General features: G+C 46.2%; 2 protein-coding genes across 6 annotated transcripts in view; both read left to right on the top strand.

Annotated features, from left to right (window-relative positions):
• SYT16 (synaptotagmin 16) overlaps positions 1 to 14,509 on the top strand; it is a 111,131-nt gene extending 96,622 nt beyond the window's left edge. For all 5 annotated transcript variants that reach the window (XM_083734619.1, XM_083734620.1, XM_083734622.1 and 2 more), the window contains 3 exons: positions 1,834 to 2,277; positions 4,911 to 5,100; positions 13,321 to 14,509. In XM_083734619.1, the coding sequence (XP_083590745.1) occupies positions 1,834 to 2,277; positions 4,911 to 5,100; positions 13,321 to 13,634 (948 nt within the window). In that variant the 3' untranslated portion in view covers positions 13,635 to 14,509. The remainder of the gene's footprint in view (positions 1 to 1,833; positions 2,278 to 4,910; positions 5,101 to 13,320) is intronic.
• The window catches only part of HIF1A (hypoxia inducible factor 1 subunit alpha), a 641,105-nt gene that overhangs the window by 169,378 nt on the left and 455,277 nt on the right, over positions 1 to 16,450 (top strand). The window lies entirely within an intron of this gene.

A 16,450-nucleotide genomic window follows, 5' to 3' on the forward strand; every position in this document is an offset into this window, starting at 1 on the left:
TATAAAAGTAGGGCCAGAAGGAGCCTGGGTTTCATATTCTCTTTCCATCTCTTTTCCTTCTGGTGTGGTGTTCTGTACATAGTATGCTTAGTGTTAAGGTTTAGTTAAGTTATTGTAAGGTAAGGTAAAGTTACTGTAAGTTTTAGTTAAGTCTTCTGCAACTGGATTTCTTACGGGCAGTGCCAATCTTGATTGTATTGGATTTGTGACCATTATGCTCATTTGCCTTCAGTAGCAGTAAAGCTCTGCTGGATGAAATATTAATTGGCTCTGGTCTATTTTTTGGGAATCACGCAACATGTTTAAGTTTTTACTCTGCTGACCATCCATCGGAATCTACTCTGGATCAATACTGAGTAGAATTCCATGGCAGAAATGTTGGACAGTATGCTAGGATGTCCCTATTTTCATCAGAGAAACGTTGGAGGGTATGGAGTTATGAGACCCCTGAGCTAAGGAGATGAGTAGCTATACAACCTTTAGGAGACATCTGAAGGCAGCTCTGTATAGGGAAGTTTATTAATGTTCAGTGTTTTATTACATTTTTATATATATGTTGGAAGCCGCCCAGAGTGGCTGGGGCAACCCAGACAGATGGACAGGAGGTTGTTGTTGTTGTTGTTGTTGTTGTTATTGCAACAGGACATCCCTATTTTCATCAGAGAAATGATGGATGGTACAGTCATACCTTGGGATGAATACCCTTCAGCTTAAATATTTTCGGCTTGCGCTCCGCGGCGACCCAGAAGTAACAGGACACGTTACTTCCAGGTTTTGCCGCTTGCGCAGACGCTCAAAATGATGTCACGCGCATGCATGGAAGCGGCAAAACGCGACCCACGCACATGCAGGCGCAGGTTGCATTCGCTTCAGGATGTGAACAGGGCTCTGGAACGGATCCAGTTCGCATCCAGAGGTACCACTGTATATAGTTGGCCACAGTGAGAACTGCAGAACTTTTCTTACGTTGTGTCTTTTTAACCCAAATTTTCAAATGTTTTTATTCTGTTTAATATTCCGTTGGGAGAAGTCCAAAGTGGCTGGAGAAACACAGCCAGATGGGTGGGGTATAAATAATAAATTATTATAATATTAAGGTAAAGGTAAAGGGACCCCTGACCATGAGGTCCAGTCGTCACCGACTCTGGGGTTGCGGTGCTCATCTCGCTTTATTGGCCAAGACAGATCTTTGTAGTATATAATATGCTAGAGAAGACAGTATGTCTTTAGCAACGAAGAGTCGGATTGCTATTGTTTAATATAAAACCTATTTGGGAAAGAAGCTACTTTTGCTAGTCAGTGTAGACAAGACTTAGCTAGAGGCACCAAGTGCCTGACACAGTATAATACATCTTCCTATGTAACTACTGGGTCCTCAACAGGTGCTGATAAATTAGATAACTATATAGGTAGAGGTAAAGGTACCCCTGACCGTTAGGTCCAGTCGTGGACGACTCTGGGGTTGCAGCGCTCATCTCGCTCTATAGGCCGAGGGAGCCGGCGTTTGTCTGCAGACAGCTTCTGGGTCATGTGGCCAACATGACTAAGCCGCTTCTGGCGAACCAGAGCAGTGCACGGAAACGCCATTTACATTCCCGCCAGAGTGGTACCTATTTATCTACTTGCACTTTGATGTGCTTTCGAACTGCTAGGTTGGCAGGAACAGGGACCGAGCAACGGGAGCTCACGCCGTCACGGGGATTCGAACCGCGACCTTCTGATCAGCAAGTCCTAGGCTCTGTGGTTTAACCCACAGCGCCACCCGCATCCCTATTATAACATTAATATTACTTATTTTTTATAAGTAAAAGCCATTATATATCTCCTCCACAGGATCACGAAGGAGCGAGTGCCCTTCCGGCTCCGCCAAGCAGCCGTGTGCCAATTTCCAAGTGCGGCGACCTGGATGTCCTCTTTGAGTACAAGCCCTCGAGCCAAAAGCTGCTGGTGACGGTCCTGGAGGCGAAGGAGATTCCCGACAAGGACCGCAGCGGAGCCAGCTCCTGGCAGGTGCACGTGGTCCTGATGCCCAGCAAGAAGCAGAGAGGCAAGACCAGCGTCCAGCGAGGCCCCAGCCCCGGGTTCAAGGACAAGGTGACCTTCAGCAAGTTGGCGCCGGAGGAGCTGAGCAGCTACGCCCTCCGGTTCCGCCTCTACTCCGTGCGCAAAATGATCAAGGAGAGGATGATGGGGGAGCACCTGTTTTATCTCAGCCACCTGAACCAGGAAGGGGAAATGAAGGTCACGCTACTCTTGGAGCCGAGGAGCAACTTGTGTGTAAGTTTTTAGGCTGGAAGAAGCCACCTAACGCTGTCCCCCATAAATTTTACTGAGATTTTTCTTTTTTATATATACATTTTTATTAATTTTTTAACATATCTTTTCCAGCAGTCATTTAACATAACTTCTTATCTTATACAATATTTTAGACTTCCGTCAACAGCCTCTGAAGATTTTCCGTTCTTTATCACTTATTCTGCATTTCTTAATTTCTCTGTTACTTTTAATTGTCATTAACTAATAATTCTCTTCCTTGCAATGTTTCGTATAATCCTCCTTACAGAACTTCTTGCAGTCCTACTAGCATAATCTGCTTATTACAATTGCTTTCCATATAGTTCAAATATTTACTCCAGTCTTCTAAGAATCTCTGGTCCCGCAGGTTTCGAATCCTTCCTGTTAATTTATTGAATTCTGCATAGTCCATTAATTTCAAATTTTATTGAGACTTTTCATCATGGAATACAATAAATAAGAAACTAATCTAACCACATATAGACTTTTTGCAGTGGCTCCACATCTGTGGAATGTTCGCCTAGTGCCTTCATTATTCACCTTTAGGCAAAAACTTTCCTCTTTAACCACGTCTTTGGTTGATTTGATTGACATCCTCTGCCCTTCTAAAATGTATGTGTGTGGTTATTGGGTTGTTGTTATTTTTATTTTGATTATGTACTTTGTGGTTTTATATTCCAATTTTATCCTGTGAACCGCCCTGAGACCTGTGGGTATAGGGCAGAATATAAATTCAAATAACAACAACAACTTACAATATTTGGGTTTGAGGACTGAAGGTAATATTAGTTTATAGAAAGTGCATTTGTTGGGTGTTATCTTGGAGTGGATGTGCTGACTCATTTTCTACCTATAGCTGAAAGATGAAGAATTGGAAGTTCTCTTTTTTCAACCTCTTTTTTCTGCATATTCTCCTTCAGTCTTTATTTAGATTAGTTTTTTGGTCTTGATACAAAGATATTTGATAGAAATCTTTGTACAGTGGTACCTCCAGTTGTGGACAGAATCCATTCCGGAGGTCCGGTTGGATCTTGAGGTTTCTGCAACCTGAGGACCGCTACTGCGCATGCGCGCGTGGTGAAATACTTCCGGGTTTGCTGTGTGCACATCAAATTTCAAGTGGCGCCCTGTGCAACGCCAAAATCCAGTGCCCCCGCCCAACTTCTCGCCTTCCGTTGGAACTCATAGTCACAGAGTCTGCTGTGCACCCCGCAAGCTCTGAACCAGCTGCACTCCCCTCAATCTGCCTTTGAGAGAAGCATTTAATGCACCGATCCCTGCTGCAAAAGGGATTTCGTAACCGCCTGCACAACGGTCGGGGGCTGTAATTCGTTGCCCAGAAATGCCTTTCATACCAGTCTCTGAGAGTGAAATAACCTTGGCGTACCGATTAAAAACAAAATATTCAGCCTCCCATCTGTTTCGCAGGAGATCTGAGCTATCTTTTGTTGTATTTAGGTAAACAAATTCAGAACCAATAAAGTAGGAGCAGTCGCATATGTTTGTAGCTGGAATCTGGGGGAATTTTGCAGAAGAGAGAATTTGGGTATGCTGTACAGAGAAGAGCTGATTCATTTGATAATCAACTACTGGGGCACAGTAGATTTATAACAAGCATGGATTTCTATTTTATTTAAAAAAGAAGTTTTTAGATGGTTGGCTTTCTTTTTTATTGTTGTTGTTGTTGTTTAGTCATTTAGTCGTGTCTGACTCTTCGTGATCCCATGGACCAGAGCACGCCAGGCACCCCTGTCCTCCACTGCCTCCCGCAGTTTGGTCAAATTCATGCTGGTAGCTTTGAAGCAGGAGGAGAAATGGGAGGGGCTCCGTTTCTCCTGCCGCTTCGCTGAAGGGGTGCTGCGCAGAGAGGGAGAGAACATTTCTTTTCTTGTTCTCCTCCTCTAAAACTAGGTGCGCCTTATGGTCGGGTGCGTCTCATACAGTGAAAAATACGGTATTTATTTATTACACATGCTCACTCACGCACTCTAGTTTTCTGTTTTACAATTTAAAGTACTCATTTTTACATCTTTAAAATATCAGTGACTTCCCTTCTCCTCTTTCCATGGTTCATTTTACATATCATAAATCCCTGCGTATTTTACAGAAACTAAACCATTCAGCATTCCATTATTACATCCATCAAAACTTATTTACACTGCTGAATTTATCTTAACTCTGCCAACGTTTTCAGCTGTACGCAGTTCTTTCCCATATATTCAGTAAACATTTTCCAATCTTCGCTAAAAGTATGTTCTTCTTGTCCTCTTATTCTATATGTTAAGTCTGCAAGCTGCGCATATTCTGTCAACTTAAGTTGCCATTCTTCTTTGGCTGGGACCTTGCTCGTTTTCCATTTTTGGGCTAACAAAACACGGGCCGCAGTAGTGGCATACATAAACAACCTTTTCTGACACCTGGGAGTTTCAGTCTGAATTATCTCCAACAGAAAGGACTCTGGGTTTTGGGGGGGAAAGTACTATTAAACATTTTTTTCAATTCATTATGGATCATTTCCCAATACTCTTTTACCCTTTTAAAAGGCCACCACATATGAAAGAACGTTCCCTCTACCTCTTGGTTAATGTTTACTCTCTGTTCTCCATCCCCAACAGAGCGGGGGCTCCCAGATGAGTCTCTCGGCCATCTCTCACAGCGACAGTGCTTCTTCGACCCAGTCCCTGTCACACGGAGGGGTTCCAGAACTGCTGGTGGGCCTATCCTACAATGCCACGACGGGGCGGCTGTCTGTCGAAATGATCAAAGGTAGCCACTTCCGGAACCTGGCTATTAACAGGCCACCTGGTATGTAAAAGCACTTTGTTTTGTTTTTGTAGCCAGCATGCAGAATCTCCTAGCTTAGCAGATGTGGCTGGGCTTGAATTCAGAAGCTTGCAGTCAGGGGCAGAGGGGCTGCGATCTAGTTGCCTGTTATGTACTGAGTTGAATAGGATTCAGAATGCAGCAGTCTGATTGGTCCTAGAACAATAGGATCCAGAATGCAGCAGTCTGATTGGTCCACAGGAGCCACCCAATCCAGCTCCAGGTGGAAGTGAATCCCCAACCTGATTGGACTACAGGAGAATCCTGGAATTAGCCAATCACATGGGTCCCATTGTGTAAATAATTTATATAAAGCAGATGTTTTGGGGGAACTTCCATTCCTCGCTACTATGAGCTGAATAAAGAGCATGAAATCCACACTCGACTCCAAGTATATTTCATGGCCCATGGCATTTTATATAGAAAGGAGGAGATATAAATAAAGCTGGATATATTTCTCCAGACAGTGGAAGACAATTTCAAGGAGAGATTTGTGCTTGAGGGCGTGTTCACACATCCCCGCTCACACCTACAAATGTCTAAGGATTCTGATTTAAACAGAAACAGGCTGGAAGTTACGTGTTTTTTCCCATGTCTGGGACAGAAATTGATCCAGCAGATACATCCAAAATTCTGTGGCGGCCTTCAGTCTGCAAACAATATGTAATTAATTACGCCCCTCCCCCTCAATTTGAATTGCATTTCCATTGCATTGAAATGAACAGGGTGGAATAATGTTTTGAGGATGTGACTTTGCTAATTGTGAAAGTCGCAGAGTTTTGCCACAAAAGACAGCGAGGCAAATAACAGAGTTTTGGGCGGAAGACAAACTGCAGCAGAATGGAAACAGCGGAACAGAAAACAATGCCTTCTTGTGCAGGTTTATTGTCTTGCCTGAAAAAAAATACTTGTTTTATTGGAGGCAGCGGCACCTGTTTGATTGGAGGCAGCCACAGGGCAAAATAAATAGGTGTCACTCATGGGAAGCGATGCTTCCTAGAGCATCAGAAATGTATTGGATAAGACGCTGCTTTTCAGAGAAGGTTTCCTGGTGACATAGGAGGAGCGTAGCAAACAAAGGCGGGGTGTCTTGCCGCAACGCTGATAGTGAAATGATTTAACAACTCTCGTCAGCTGAGCTTTGGACTCCACCCTGCAAAGCAAATTCTATTTCCTCCATTTATTTTACGGTTTGTTTGGTTTTTGCTTGGGCCGATCACAACCTGTAGGAGTCGACAGTGAAGTGAAGGCCCAAGACAGGTGTTGATCATGATGTGAGCTGCGCACTGGTGGTCTGAAGTGAGCGAGCGAGCTACCACCATTCCTGCAGAGCCTCCTTTTATTGAGACAAACATGCAAGCTAGGCAAATACATTTTGGGGCTGTGACCTTTACACATCTTCCGTCCCGAAATCGTGGGGTGGTGCAGAGCTATTTTGGCACCTGTTCCACAGCGTCATTTCCCCCTTGCTCGATGTATGACGTAGGAGACAAACGTCTCAGGGAAAATTTACAGACAGGACACCGCAAACTGCTGAGATCGCGAAAGGTCAGGCAGAGGTGGAACGATGTACAGACAGCTGTGGCTTGTCTGGGGGTGGTGGTTTCCCTGCACCCCAAGGTCACGCGCGCAGGCAGATTGTGGCTGCCTGCTGGCGGGCAAGTGTGCTCCCTCCGGACGCCACTCCCCACTCCGCGATATCCCCACAGACAGCATGAGTGGCACTTGGAGACACCTTTTTGTGTCTCATTAACAAGCTGTGGGCTTAGCGCTGAGCCCCAGTCAATGGTTCCTGCTGGTGAGAATCGAGCTGCGTCGTGCTGACTTCCAGAACTTCTGAGTGCAGCTTTCAAGGCCCCCTATTCCTTGGGAAGCACCATTAATTGTGTTAATTATCCATATGGCTGAATCATAGAATCATAGAACTATAGAGTTGGAAGGGACCCTGAGGGTCATCTAGTCCAACCCCCTGCAATACAGGAATCTCAACTGAAGCAATCATGGCAGATGGCCGTCCAACCTCTGCTTAAAAACCTCCAAGGAAGGAGAGCCCACCGCTTCCCGCGGGAGTTCATTCCGCTGTTGAACAGCTCCTACTTCCAGAAAGTTCTTCCTGATGTTTAGTCAGAATCCCCTTGTGGCGATCACACAGGGTCCCTGGACGTTTCACCGTCTATTGATCCTTGTGCCACCACTTTATTTCTCGCTGCCACCACCCAGGCCCTACCTGGTACAATACTGAGTCCAGTCAGGGTTCAATTGGAACATAAACTTCTGTTTATTTATTGCAGTTTAGCAAGCGTGTGGTTTCATAAACGGTATTGGTCCATTACGATCATGGGGTGCCTATCCAGACCTATAACTTCCGCTACCTGCTCTCACTCACTAAACCACTTCTCAGATATTTACTTGTCTTCCTTGCTCCTAAATGTTCCTGACTCAGCTTCTTTCGCTACACTAACTCAACCTGCCCACAGACTCTATCCTGATTCACTCCCACTCCAACCAACCTCCCAACGAACTCCCCTTTCGCCCCCTCCCAGAGCTGGTTTTATAGTCCCTCTGACTCCACCCCCTGGGTTCTGATTGGGTAACCTGTTTAATTATTTCACCTCCAGCACTCTCATATGTTAATGTCACACCTCTTTCTTGCAACTTGAAGCCATGGGTTCGAGTTCTACCCTCCAGGGCAGGAGAAAACCAGCTCGCTCCATCTCCCATGTGACAGCCCTTGAGATATATGGAGATAGATCTCATATCCCCTCTTGGTCTCCTCTTTTCCAGGTTAAGCTCCCTCAACCGTTCCCAGACCTTTGATCATCTTGGTCACCTCCTATGCATTTTCATAGACTTGGGCAGCAAATTATTTTCCATGTTCTTGTTTTTCTTCTGACCTGAAATGGGTACAGTAGGTACATATTTTAAATAAACAAGTAATCTGAGGGTGAAGGACAGCACAGGTACCGATTTATTATTGCAATTGCTTTTGTATCCCACATTTGCCTCCAAAGGTGTTAAGGTGCCGTAAATGGTTCCCCTCCCCCCCCCCATTTGATCCCCACAACAACCCTGTGACGTAGGTTAGGCTGAGAAACAATGACCAGCCCAAAGCCACTCAATGAGCTTTATGGAAGTAATAATAATAATAATAATAATAATAATAATAATAATAATAATAATAATAATAATAATTTTATACCCCGCCCATCTGGTTTCCCCAGCAACTCTGGGTGGCTCCCAACAGAATATTAAAAACACAATAAAACATCAAACATTAAAAACTTCCCTAAACAGGGCTGCCCTCAGATGTCTTCTAAAAGTCAGGTCCAGTGGTACCTCTGGTTGCGAACGGGATCTGTTCTGGAGGCCTGTTCGCAACATGAAAAGCCCGCAACCTGAAGCGTCGTATCTGTGCAGCTACACAGTGTGATTTGGCGCTTGTGCGCATACACGAAGGGTGATTTAGCGCTACAGTGCATGTGCGAGCAGTGAAACCTGGAAGTAACCCTTCCCGTTACTTCTGGGCCACCTTGGGACACAACCTGAAAAAAATGTAACATGAAGCAAACGTAACATGAGGTATGACTGTAGTTGTTTATTTCCTGGACATCTGGTGGAAGGGCATTCCAGAGGGAGGGTGCCACCACTGAGAAGGCCCTCTGCCTGGTTCCCTGTAATTTCAATTCTTGCAGTGAGGGAACTGCCAGAAGGCCCTCGGAGGTGGACCTCAGTGTCCGGGCAGAACGATGGGGGTGGAGACACTCCTTCAGGTATACTGGGCCGAGGCCATTTAGGGCTTTCAAGGTCAGCACCAACACTTTTAATTGTGCTCAGAAACATACTGGGAGCCAATGTAAGTTTTTATGGACCAGTGTTATATGGTCTTGGCGGCCACTAAGTGGGGTTTTGAACCCTGATCTCCCAGGTCCATGTTTGACACTAGAGGACTGAACAGCCAGATAACTAGCAAGGACTGGAGTGTATCTGAAGAAGTGTGCATGCACACGAAAGCTCATACCAAGAACTGACTTAGTTGGTCTTTAAGGTGCTACTGGAAGGAATTTTTTTGTTTTGACTATGGCAGACCAACACGGCTACCTATCTGTAACTGGAGTGTGACAGTGTGTGCAGTGATGGGGTCCCAACCTTGTACAGTGGTGCCTCCCAAGACGAAAATAATTTGTTCCGCGAGTCTCTTCGTCTTGCGGTTTTTTTGTCTTGCAAGACGAAGAGACTCGCGGAACCCCTATTAGCGGCTTAGCGGCTAAGCGGCTATTAGCGGCTTAGTGGCTTAGAAAAAGGGGGGGGGGAATGGAAAAAGCAAGCCCATAGGGAAATTCGTCTTGCGAAGCGCCTCGAAAAACGGAAAACCCTTTTGTCTAGCGGGTTTTTCGTCTTGCGAGGCATTCGTCTTGCGGGGCACCACTGTATCTTAAAGGGGGCACACTGAGCGCATCTTTCCTGGGAAGAGTTAACCTGATAACTCTTCTGCCAGGAAAAAAAGCTACAATAAATAAAATACTAAAAGAGAACTGTAAAAGAGATTGCTCTCTCATTTCCCAAATCACTTTGTTTCTTGTCTACTTAGATTTTTACGTCACTGAAAAAAGCACACCCCACCGCTTAGGTTTATATAAAATAGTATAAAATATTCATTTAAAAAGCAATAAAAGCAGACTTTTAAAAAGCATCTGAATAAAAAATATTACAATATTCAAACAAACATACGTAATAGAATTACATGTCTGGGGGAGGCTCGCCTGTGTGTTTCCCAAATGCACACTCAGGTACGCTGATGTGTTCATCCTAGAACTTATAGCAAAATGTCTGAAGGCTGTTCATTCAAAACATGCACAGAAAAACAGACACACAAACACTGATGGCAGCAGCAGTGACAGGCGAGGAAGCTGCCTGGAGAGGAACTCCTTGCTTCTGAGCCGTATACAAGTGTTTTCGCGCCAGAAGCGAGACATTGCACCTTGTTTCTCAGGCGCAGAGGTGTGGAAAAGAGCGCGTCACAAAGAGAAAGGAGCGGGATGCTCTCAGGGAAAGATTGAGGGTTGCCATTCCAGTTGTACTCAGCTAAATTGCACACAGAGCAGAGCTAACGAAAGCTAGGTTCGTTAATTTCAACACGTTCGCACTGGGCTGTTGATGTTTGTTGTTGATTCTGTCCATGATATTCAGGTTAGGGCTTAGGGCCCTTGTATTTACGGGACTGCCTCTCCTGGTCTGCCCCGCAGAGGACCTTATGGTCCATGAATAACCATGTTTTAGAGGTCCCGGGCCCTAGGGAAGTCAGACTATCCTCCACCAGGGCCAGGGCCTTCTCAGTGATGGCTCCGACCTGGTGGAATGCTCAGTCCCATGAGACCAGGGCCCTTCAGGATTTAACCTCCTTCTGTCGGGCCTGTAAGACAGAGCTATTCCGCCTGGCCTTTAATTTTAATTCAGCCTGATCTTTTATTTCCCTTCCCTCCCCCCTTTTATTAAGATTACCCGCTCTGAGACCCCACAGCTAATTCTCCCCTGGCCTCCTCGCTGGCCCAAGTAGGACCAATTCAGCCAGCTAGGCCATCTAATGCTTATTAGATGGATTTTCCCTAAATTGATTTCTGAACATTGAATTTTATTGTTATTCATGTTTTTATACTGTATTTTATCCTGCTTTTACAATTAAGTGTTTTAAATTTGTTGCTAGCCGCCGTGAGCCCGGTTTTTGAACCGGGAAGGGCAGGGTATAAATAAAAAGTTATTTTTTATTATTATTATTAGTAGTATGGTGGCCATTCTTCCTGGTTAAAAAGTGGCTGTTCATCTCCAAAACAGCCTTCAGGGGTGGCTTCAAAACAGATAAGCCACTGACATAGTGCTTACATTTCCCCCCCCATTAGAATAGACTAGAATAGACTAGAGGGTCCCGAGGGTCATCTAGCCCAACCCCCTGCAATTCTGGAATCTCAGCTAAAGCATCCATGACAGATGGCCATCTAACCTCTGCTTAAAAACCTCCAAGTCCACCATCATATCATCATATCATATATTATCATATCATACCTGCATTGTGGGGGGTTGGAATAGATGACCTTCGGGTCCCTTCCAGCTCTTAAGATTCTTAAGATTCCATTCCTGGGTAAGGTGATTGAGAGAGCGGTTGCTGAACAGCTTGGTAGGTTTCTGGGTGAAACATCTGCTCTGGATCCATTCCAGTCCGGCTTCCGCGCTGGTCATGGGACCGAGACGGCTCTGGTCGCCCTATCAGATGATCTCCGCAGGCAGCTGGATCGAGGCAGGTCGGGGCTGCTGATTCTTCTAGACCTGTCAGCAGCCTTCGACATGGTCGATCACGAACTCCTGGACCACCGCCTTGCCGACGTGGGGATCCAGGGCACAGTCCTTCAATGGCTGCGCTCGTTTCTCTCTGGTCGGGGACAGAGGGTGGCGCTCGGGGGGGAATTGTCATCGCGCCACTCCTTGGTGTGTGGAGTGCCTCAGGGTGCGATTCTCTCCCCGATGCTTTTTAACATCTTTATGCGCCCCCTCGCCCAGCTTGTCCGGAGTTTTGGGCTGGGCTGCCATCAGTATGCTGATGACACCCAACTCTATCTGTTGATGGATGGCCATCCTGACTCGGCCCCAGACACACTGACCAGATGTTTGGAAGCTGTGGCTGGATGGTTACGTGGGAGCCGGTTGAAGTTAAATCCTTCGAAGACAGAGGTCCTTTGGCTAGGACGGGACGATATGGGATTGGGGGGGGCAACTCCCATCTCTTGCGGGGGTGCAATTAGTGCCAGCACCGTCCGTTAAGAGTTTGGGTGTAATCTTCGATACCTCCCTCTCCATGGAGGCGCAGATTGCAGCTATTACAAACGCGCCATTTTTTCATCTCCGCCAAGCTAAGCAGTTGGCGCCTTATCTCTCTCGCCCTGACCTAGCCACTGTGATCCATGCGACGGTCACCTCCAGACTGGATTATGGTAACTCGCTCTATGTGGGGCTGCCCTTGAGACTGACCCAGAAACTCCAGCGGGTGCAGAATGCCGCGGCGAGACTCCTTACGGGGTCTTCGCTGCGAGATCACATTCATCCAGTACTATACCAGCTGCACTGGCTCCCGGTGGAGTACAGGATCAGGTTTAAGGTGCTGGTTTTAACCTTCGAAGCCCTATACGGCCTAGGACCCTCGTACCTACGGGACCGCCTCTCCTGGTATGTCCCACAGAGAAACCTACGGTCTGCAAATAATAACATCCTCAAGGTCCCAGGCCTCAGAGAGGTTAGGCTGGCCTCAACTAGAGCCAGGGCCTTCTCGGCTGCGGCTCCAATCTGGTGGAATGCTCTGTCACAAGAGACTAGGGCCCTGCGGGACCTGACATCCTTCCGCAGGGCCTGCAAGACAGAGTTGTTCCACCAGGCCTTTGGTCAGGGCGCAGCCTGACTCCCTCCTCTGGCAACCTGCACAGAATCTTGCTTAATCGGTTGCCATTAATTTGATTTTAATTAATTTTTATAATGAAATATTTTTAGAATGTGTGATTATTTGATTGTTTAATTATTTGATTATTGTCAGCCGCCCTGAGCCCGGCTTTGGCTGGGGAGGGCGGGATATAAATAAAATTTATTATTATTATTATTATTATTATTATTATTATTATTATTATTATTATTACATTACATATTTAGAAACAATAACCCAGGGGTAGGCAACGCGGATGGTCCAGGAATCAGCATGTTTTTACATGAGTAGAATGCGTGCTTTTATTTAAAATGCATCTCTGGGTTATTTGTGGGGGATAGGAATTTGTTCATATTTTTTTTTTTTTACAAAATATAGTCCAGCCCCCCACAGGGTCTGAGGGATGGTGGACCGGCCCTCTGCTTAAAAAGGTAAATAGTAAATTGAAGGAGTTAATTTTACTAGAAAGATGATTTTGGAGATGTTACAAGGTGATACATTGAAACTCAGGGGGGATTCGAGGACATCACTTAACAATGAAAGATAAATTGGGTTTAACAAGTAATATGTGTTTATATTTCTGTTTCTTTTTAGTACTGTAATGTGTTTTCTTTTGTGTGTCTTTTATGTTATATTTGTGGAAAATCAATTTGAAAATTTTGAATTTTTTTTTTAGAGGTTGCTGACCCCTGCAGTAACCTGTCCCTTCCCCCTTTCTTTGCATGTCCATTTTTGTCCTGCAGACACTTACGGAAAGCTCTGCCTCCTCAACTCCGTCGGCCAGGAGATGTCCCGCTGCAAGACGTCCCTCCGCCGGGGACAGCCGAATCCCGTCTACAAAGAGACTTTCGTCTTCCAGGTTGCCTTGTTCCAGCTGTCGGACGTCACGCTGATGATCTCCGTCTACAACCGCCGCAGCATCAAGCGCAAGGAGATGATCGGCTGGCTCTCCATGGGGCAGAACAGTAGCGGGGAGGAAGAGCTGAGCCACTGGCAGGAGATGAAGGAATGCAAGGCTCAACAGGTGTGCCGGTGGCATACTCTCCTGGAATCCTAAGGGGAAGAGCCTCCGAGGTCCCGGCATGGCGGTTGTCTCCACCCGAGGCCCAGAGGGTTAGGCCAACCCTCCCCGGCGGCGTCCGAAACACGAAGGACTGCCAAGTTCCTGTTATGAACTGGACTTCTGACAATTTTTACTAGTCACAGTTGTATTTGCACTCTTCCCTTCCCCAAAAGATCTCTCAAAACGACAGCCACACCATTGGCAAAGGCAGAGCAGGACTGGCACTCGGATCCGGCCCCTCAGAGTAGTAGGCCAGGGCTGATGAACCTTTTCTGTCCCCGGGGCCTCATTCTGCACTTGGCAACCTCCCGAGGGCCACATGCGACTGTTGAGCAGGGCCAGAGGCAAAATTGGAGGGTGGGGGCAATGGGAGGTGGACGCTACATTTGTTCAGTAGGCTGAGTTTCTAGACACCCACAGCACACAGTCTTTGTCCACACCAGCAAGAGACGTTTTTAGGGTTTGAAAGGATTCATTCCGGCCAGGGCATTGAGTTTTGAGGACCAGATTGCAAGGCCTGGGGGGCTGCCTTCAGTCCCTGAGATTCCCCGCTTCCAAATGAGGCTTTCTTTGTCTTTGGCGATGCCATCATGTAGCCAAATCTGATTGGTTGGCCAGTGGAAGAGGGGCTGTAAAGAGCAGCAAGTTGTCATGCAAGAAGAATGCTTTGAGGGTACAGTTTTTTCCTTCAAAACCCTCCCATCCCCTTTATCCACGCCAAAAATAATGCTTGCTGGGGAACATTTGGCTCAGCTCCAATTTGCTTATACGATGGCAGGCGCTGAGATGACGTTTGGAAAAGGCTGCTTGGCAAAGAATGGAAAGAATGAATGGTTCCGACGGGAATGTTTGGTAAAAGCCATGGAAGGGGGAAGACAGTATCTAGAAGGCTGGCCGTCAGCACTATAGTGTAGGATAGTCGGAGATACTGGGCATAAAAGCTGGTCTGGCCATGATAGACCCTGCTCAAGTCTTCCTTTTTAATTTCTCAGCCTCCTCCAAGTGTGGTCCTTCCGTTTTCTAAACTGAGCATAGCCTATGTGTTTTTGCTGAGCCACACCTCAACTCAGCCCAAGCAGCCACAGTCAACGATCAGAGATGATGGGATGGCAATCCAACGAGACTTGGAGGGCCACAAATGCAGAATTCCCAGTATAAGCCCATGAGGGCTAGAAACTTTGTTTTAAATAGTTGAGATACAAAACTGCACACAGAAAATCTTCTGGCAAAGCTTGGCTTGTGCACTCAGAACATGGAGGGTGTTGTCGATGGTGCCATTTGTATGGTTTAGCTAACAGATGGAGTTCATTGAATCTGAGAAGAGAGTCAGGAGTTCCCTCTTTGGGAGCAGAGACTGCAAAGATTTTGTCCAGCTTCTAGACTAGTGCATCCTCTACACCTCCCATGAGGAAAGAAGAATCATCTGAAAGAAGCGGGACATGAATGTGCAGTACATCGGGTCAGGACTCAATAGAACACCAATTAAGTCCCCCCCCCCAAAAAAAATAGCTGAAATCAATCCCAACATTGGGAACCAGGGCCTAGGAAAAACCAGCACAGACAAAAATGACCTCCTTTAAGCATCAGGGACCAGTAAGCAAAGCAAGCTCCTTCGGTGCATGGCCATCTTTTGCGGATGCTTTAGCTAGGATTCCTGCATTGTCGGGGTTGGACTAGATGACCCCTGGGGTCCCTTCCAACCCTTACAATTCTATGATTCTGTGACACAGCCGGTGGAGGGTCCCAAGAGCCAGATACACTCTTGTCATAAAGCAAGCATGCATCTTTCTTCGGAACGTAGGAGCCAATAAAATATTTGAGGCCCCCCCCCAAATTTGGTGGGCATTACCATTCAAATGCTTTGTATGTACCATGTCATGTGATCGATTATGTGGGGCAGAGATTACCTCCCCCCTCCCCCCAGTATTTTATTCAAGTTGGCTACCTTGCTTAGGAACACATATAGGCTAGGTTTTAGGAACTGATCAACCAAAACTTATGTTTTTGTTTTCCTTACCACCTTTTTATTTCAAAGGACTACGGGGGGATTGCAAGATTTGTCTGAAATTATGCAGATTATGTCATTGGTCTAGCACTGCATATTACTCATCTATTCTTTTTTTAAAACAACAACAACCTGGGGTTTTATTTTCTATTCCTGAGACAAAACATAATTTGCTGCAACTGCAGGCTTGGAAAGGGGTTGAGGGACGACAATGAGTTGAAGCAGGTGGACCAACAGATCACCTTTGGGAGAGCTGTAGATCCCCCCCCCCCTTTAAACATCCAAGTGCCTATAGGCTGTGCTCAAACTTGGATATGTGCCAAGAATAGCAATGGATCCAAAATGAGCAAAGAACTCCTCCATCAGTAGTTGGGGAGATGCAAAACTTTTCAGCAGCTCCCCACCCTCCACAATGTTCAAATGGTTGTGTGAGAATGTGATGCAGTAATTGATGGATGCCGCAATTATAAGGAGGTGTGGCTTGTGTTGTCCGTCTTCAGACCTCTGTGTTTTCTTTCCTTGCCAAATCCACCAGTGGGAATTCCAGAACCAGGGCTGGATCCCAATATTTTTTTTTTAATTGAGGGGGGGGGGGTTTGGCTGCAATCCATTCTGCAGCTCCTTAATTCCCGAGGCAAAAGGCCCAATTATTCATTTGCCAGCCTTTGCACACAGAGGTGAGCATTTCTGTGCAAAGGCTGAACACACACACTTGCTTGCAGCACAAAAACTTAACTTTTTTTTCTGAATCCAGAATTGTTCCCACTCGTCCTCAACAGGCTCCTTTCAGTGCAGATTGATTCTA

This window comes from Podarcis gaigeae, assembly GCF_964106915.1.
Source record: "Podarcis gaigeae genome assembly, chromosome: 1".
NCBI classification, from domain to species: domain Eukaryota; kingdom Metazoa; phylum Chordata; class Lepidosauria; order Squamata; family Lacertidae; genus Podarcis; species Podarcis gaigeae.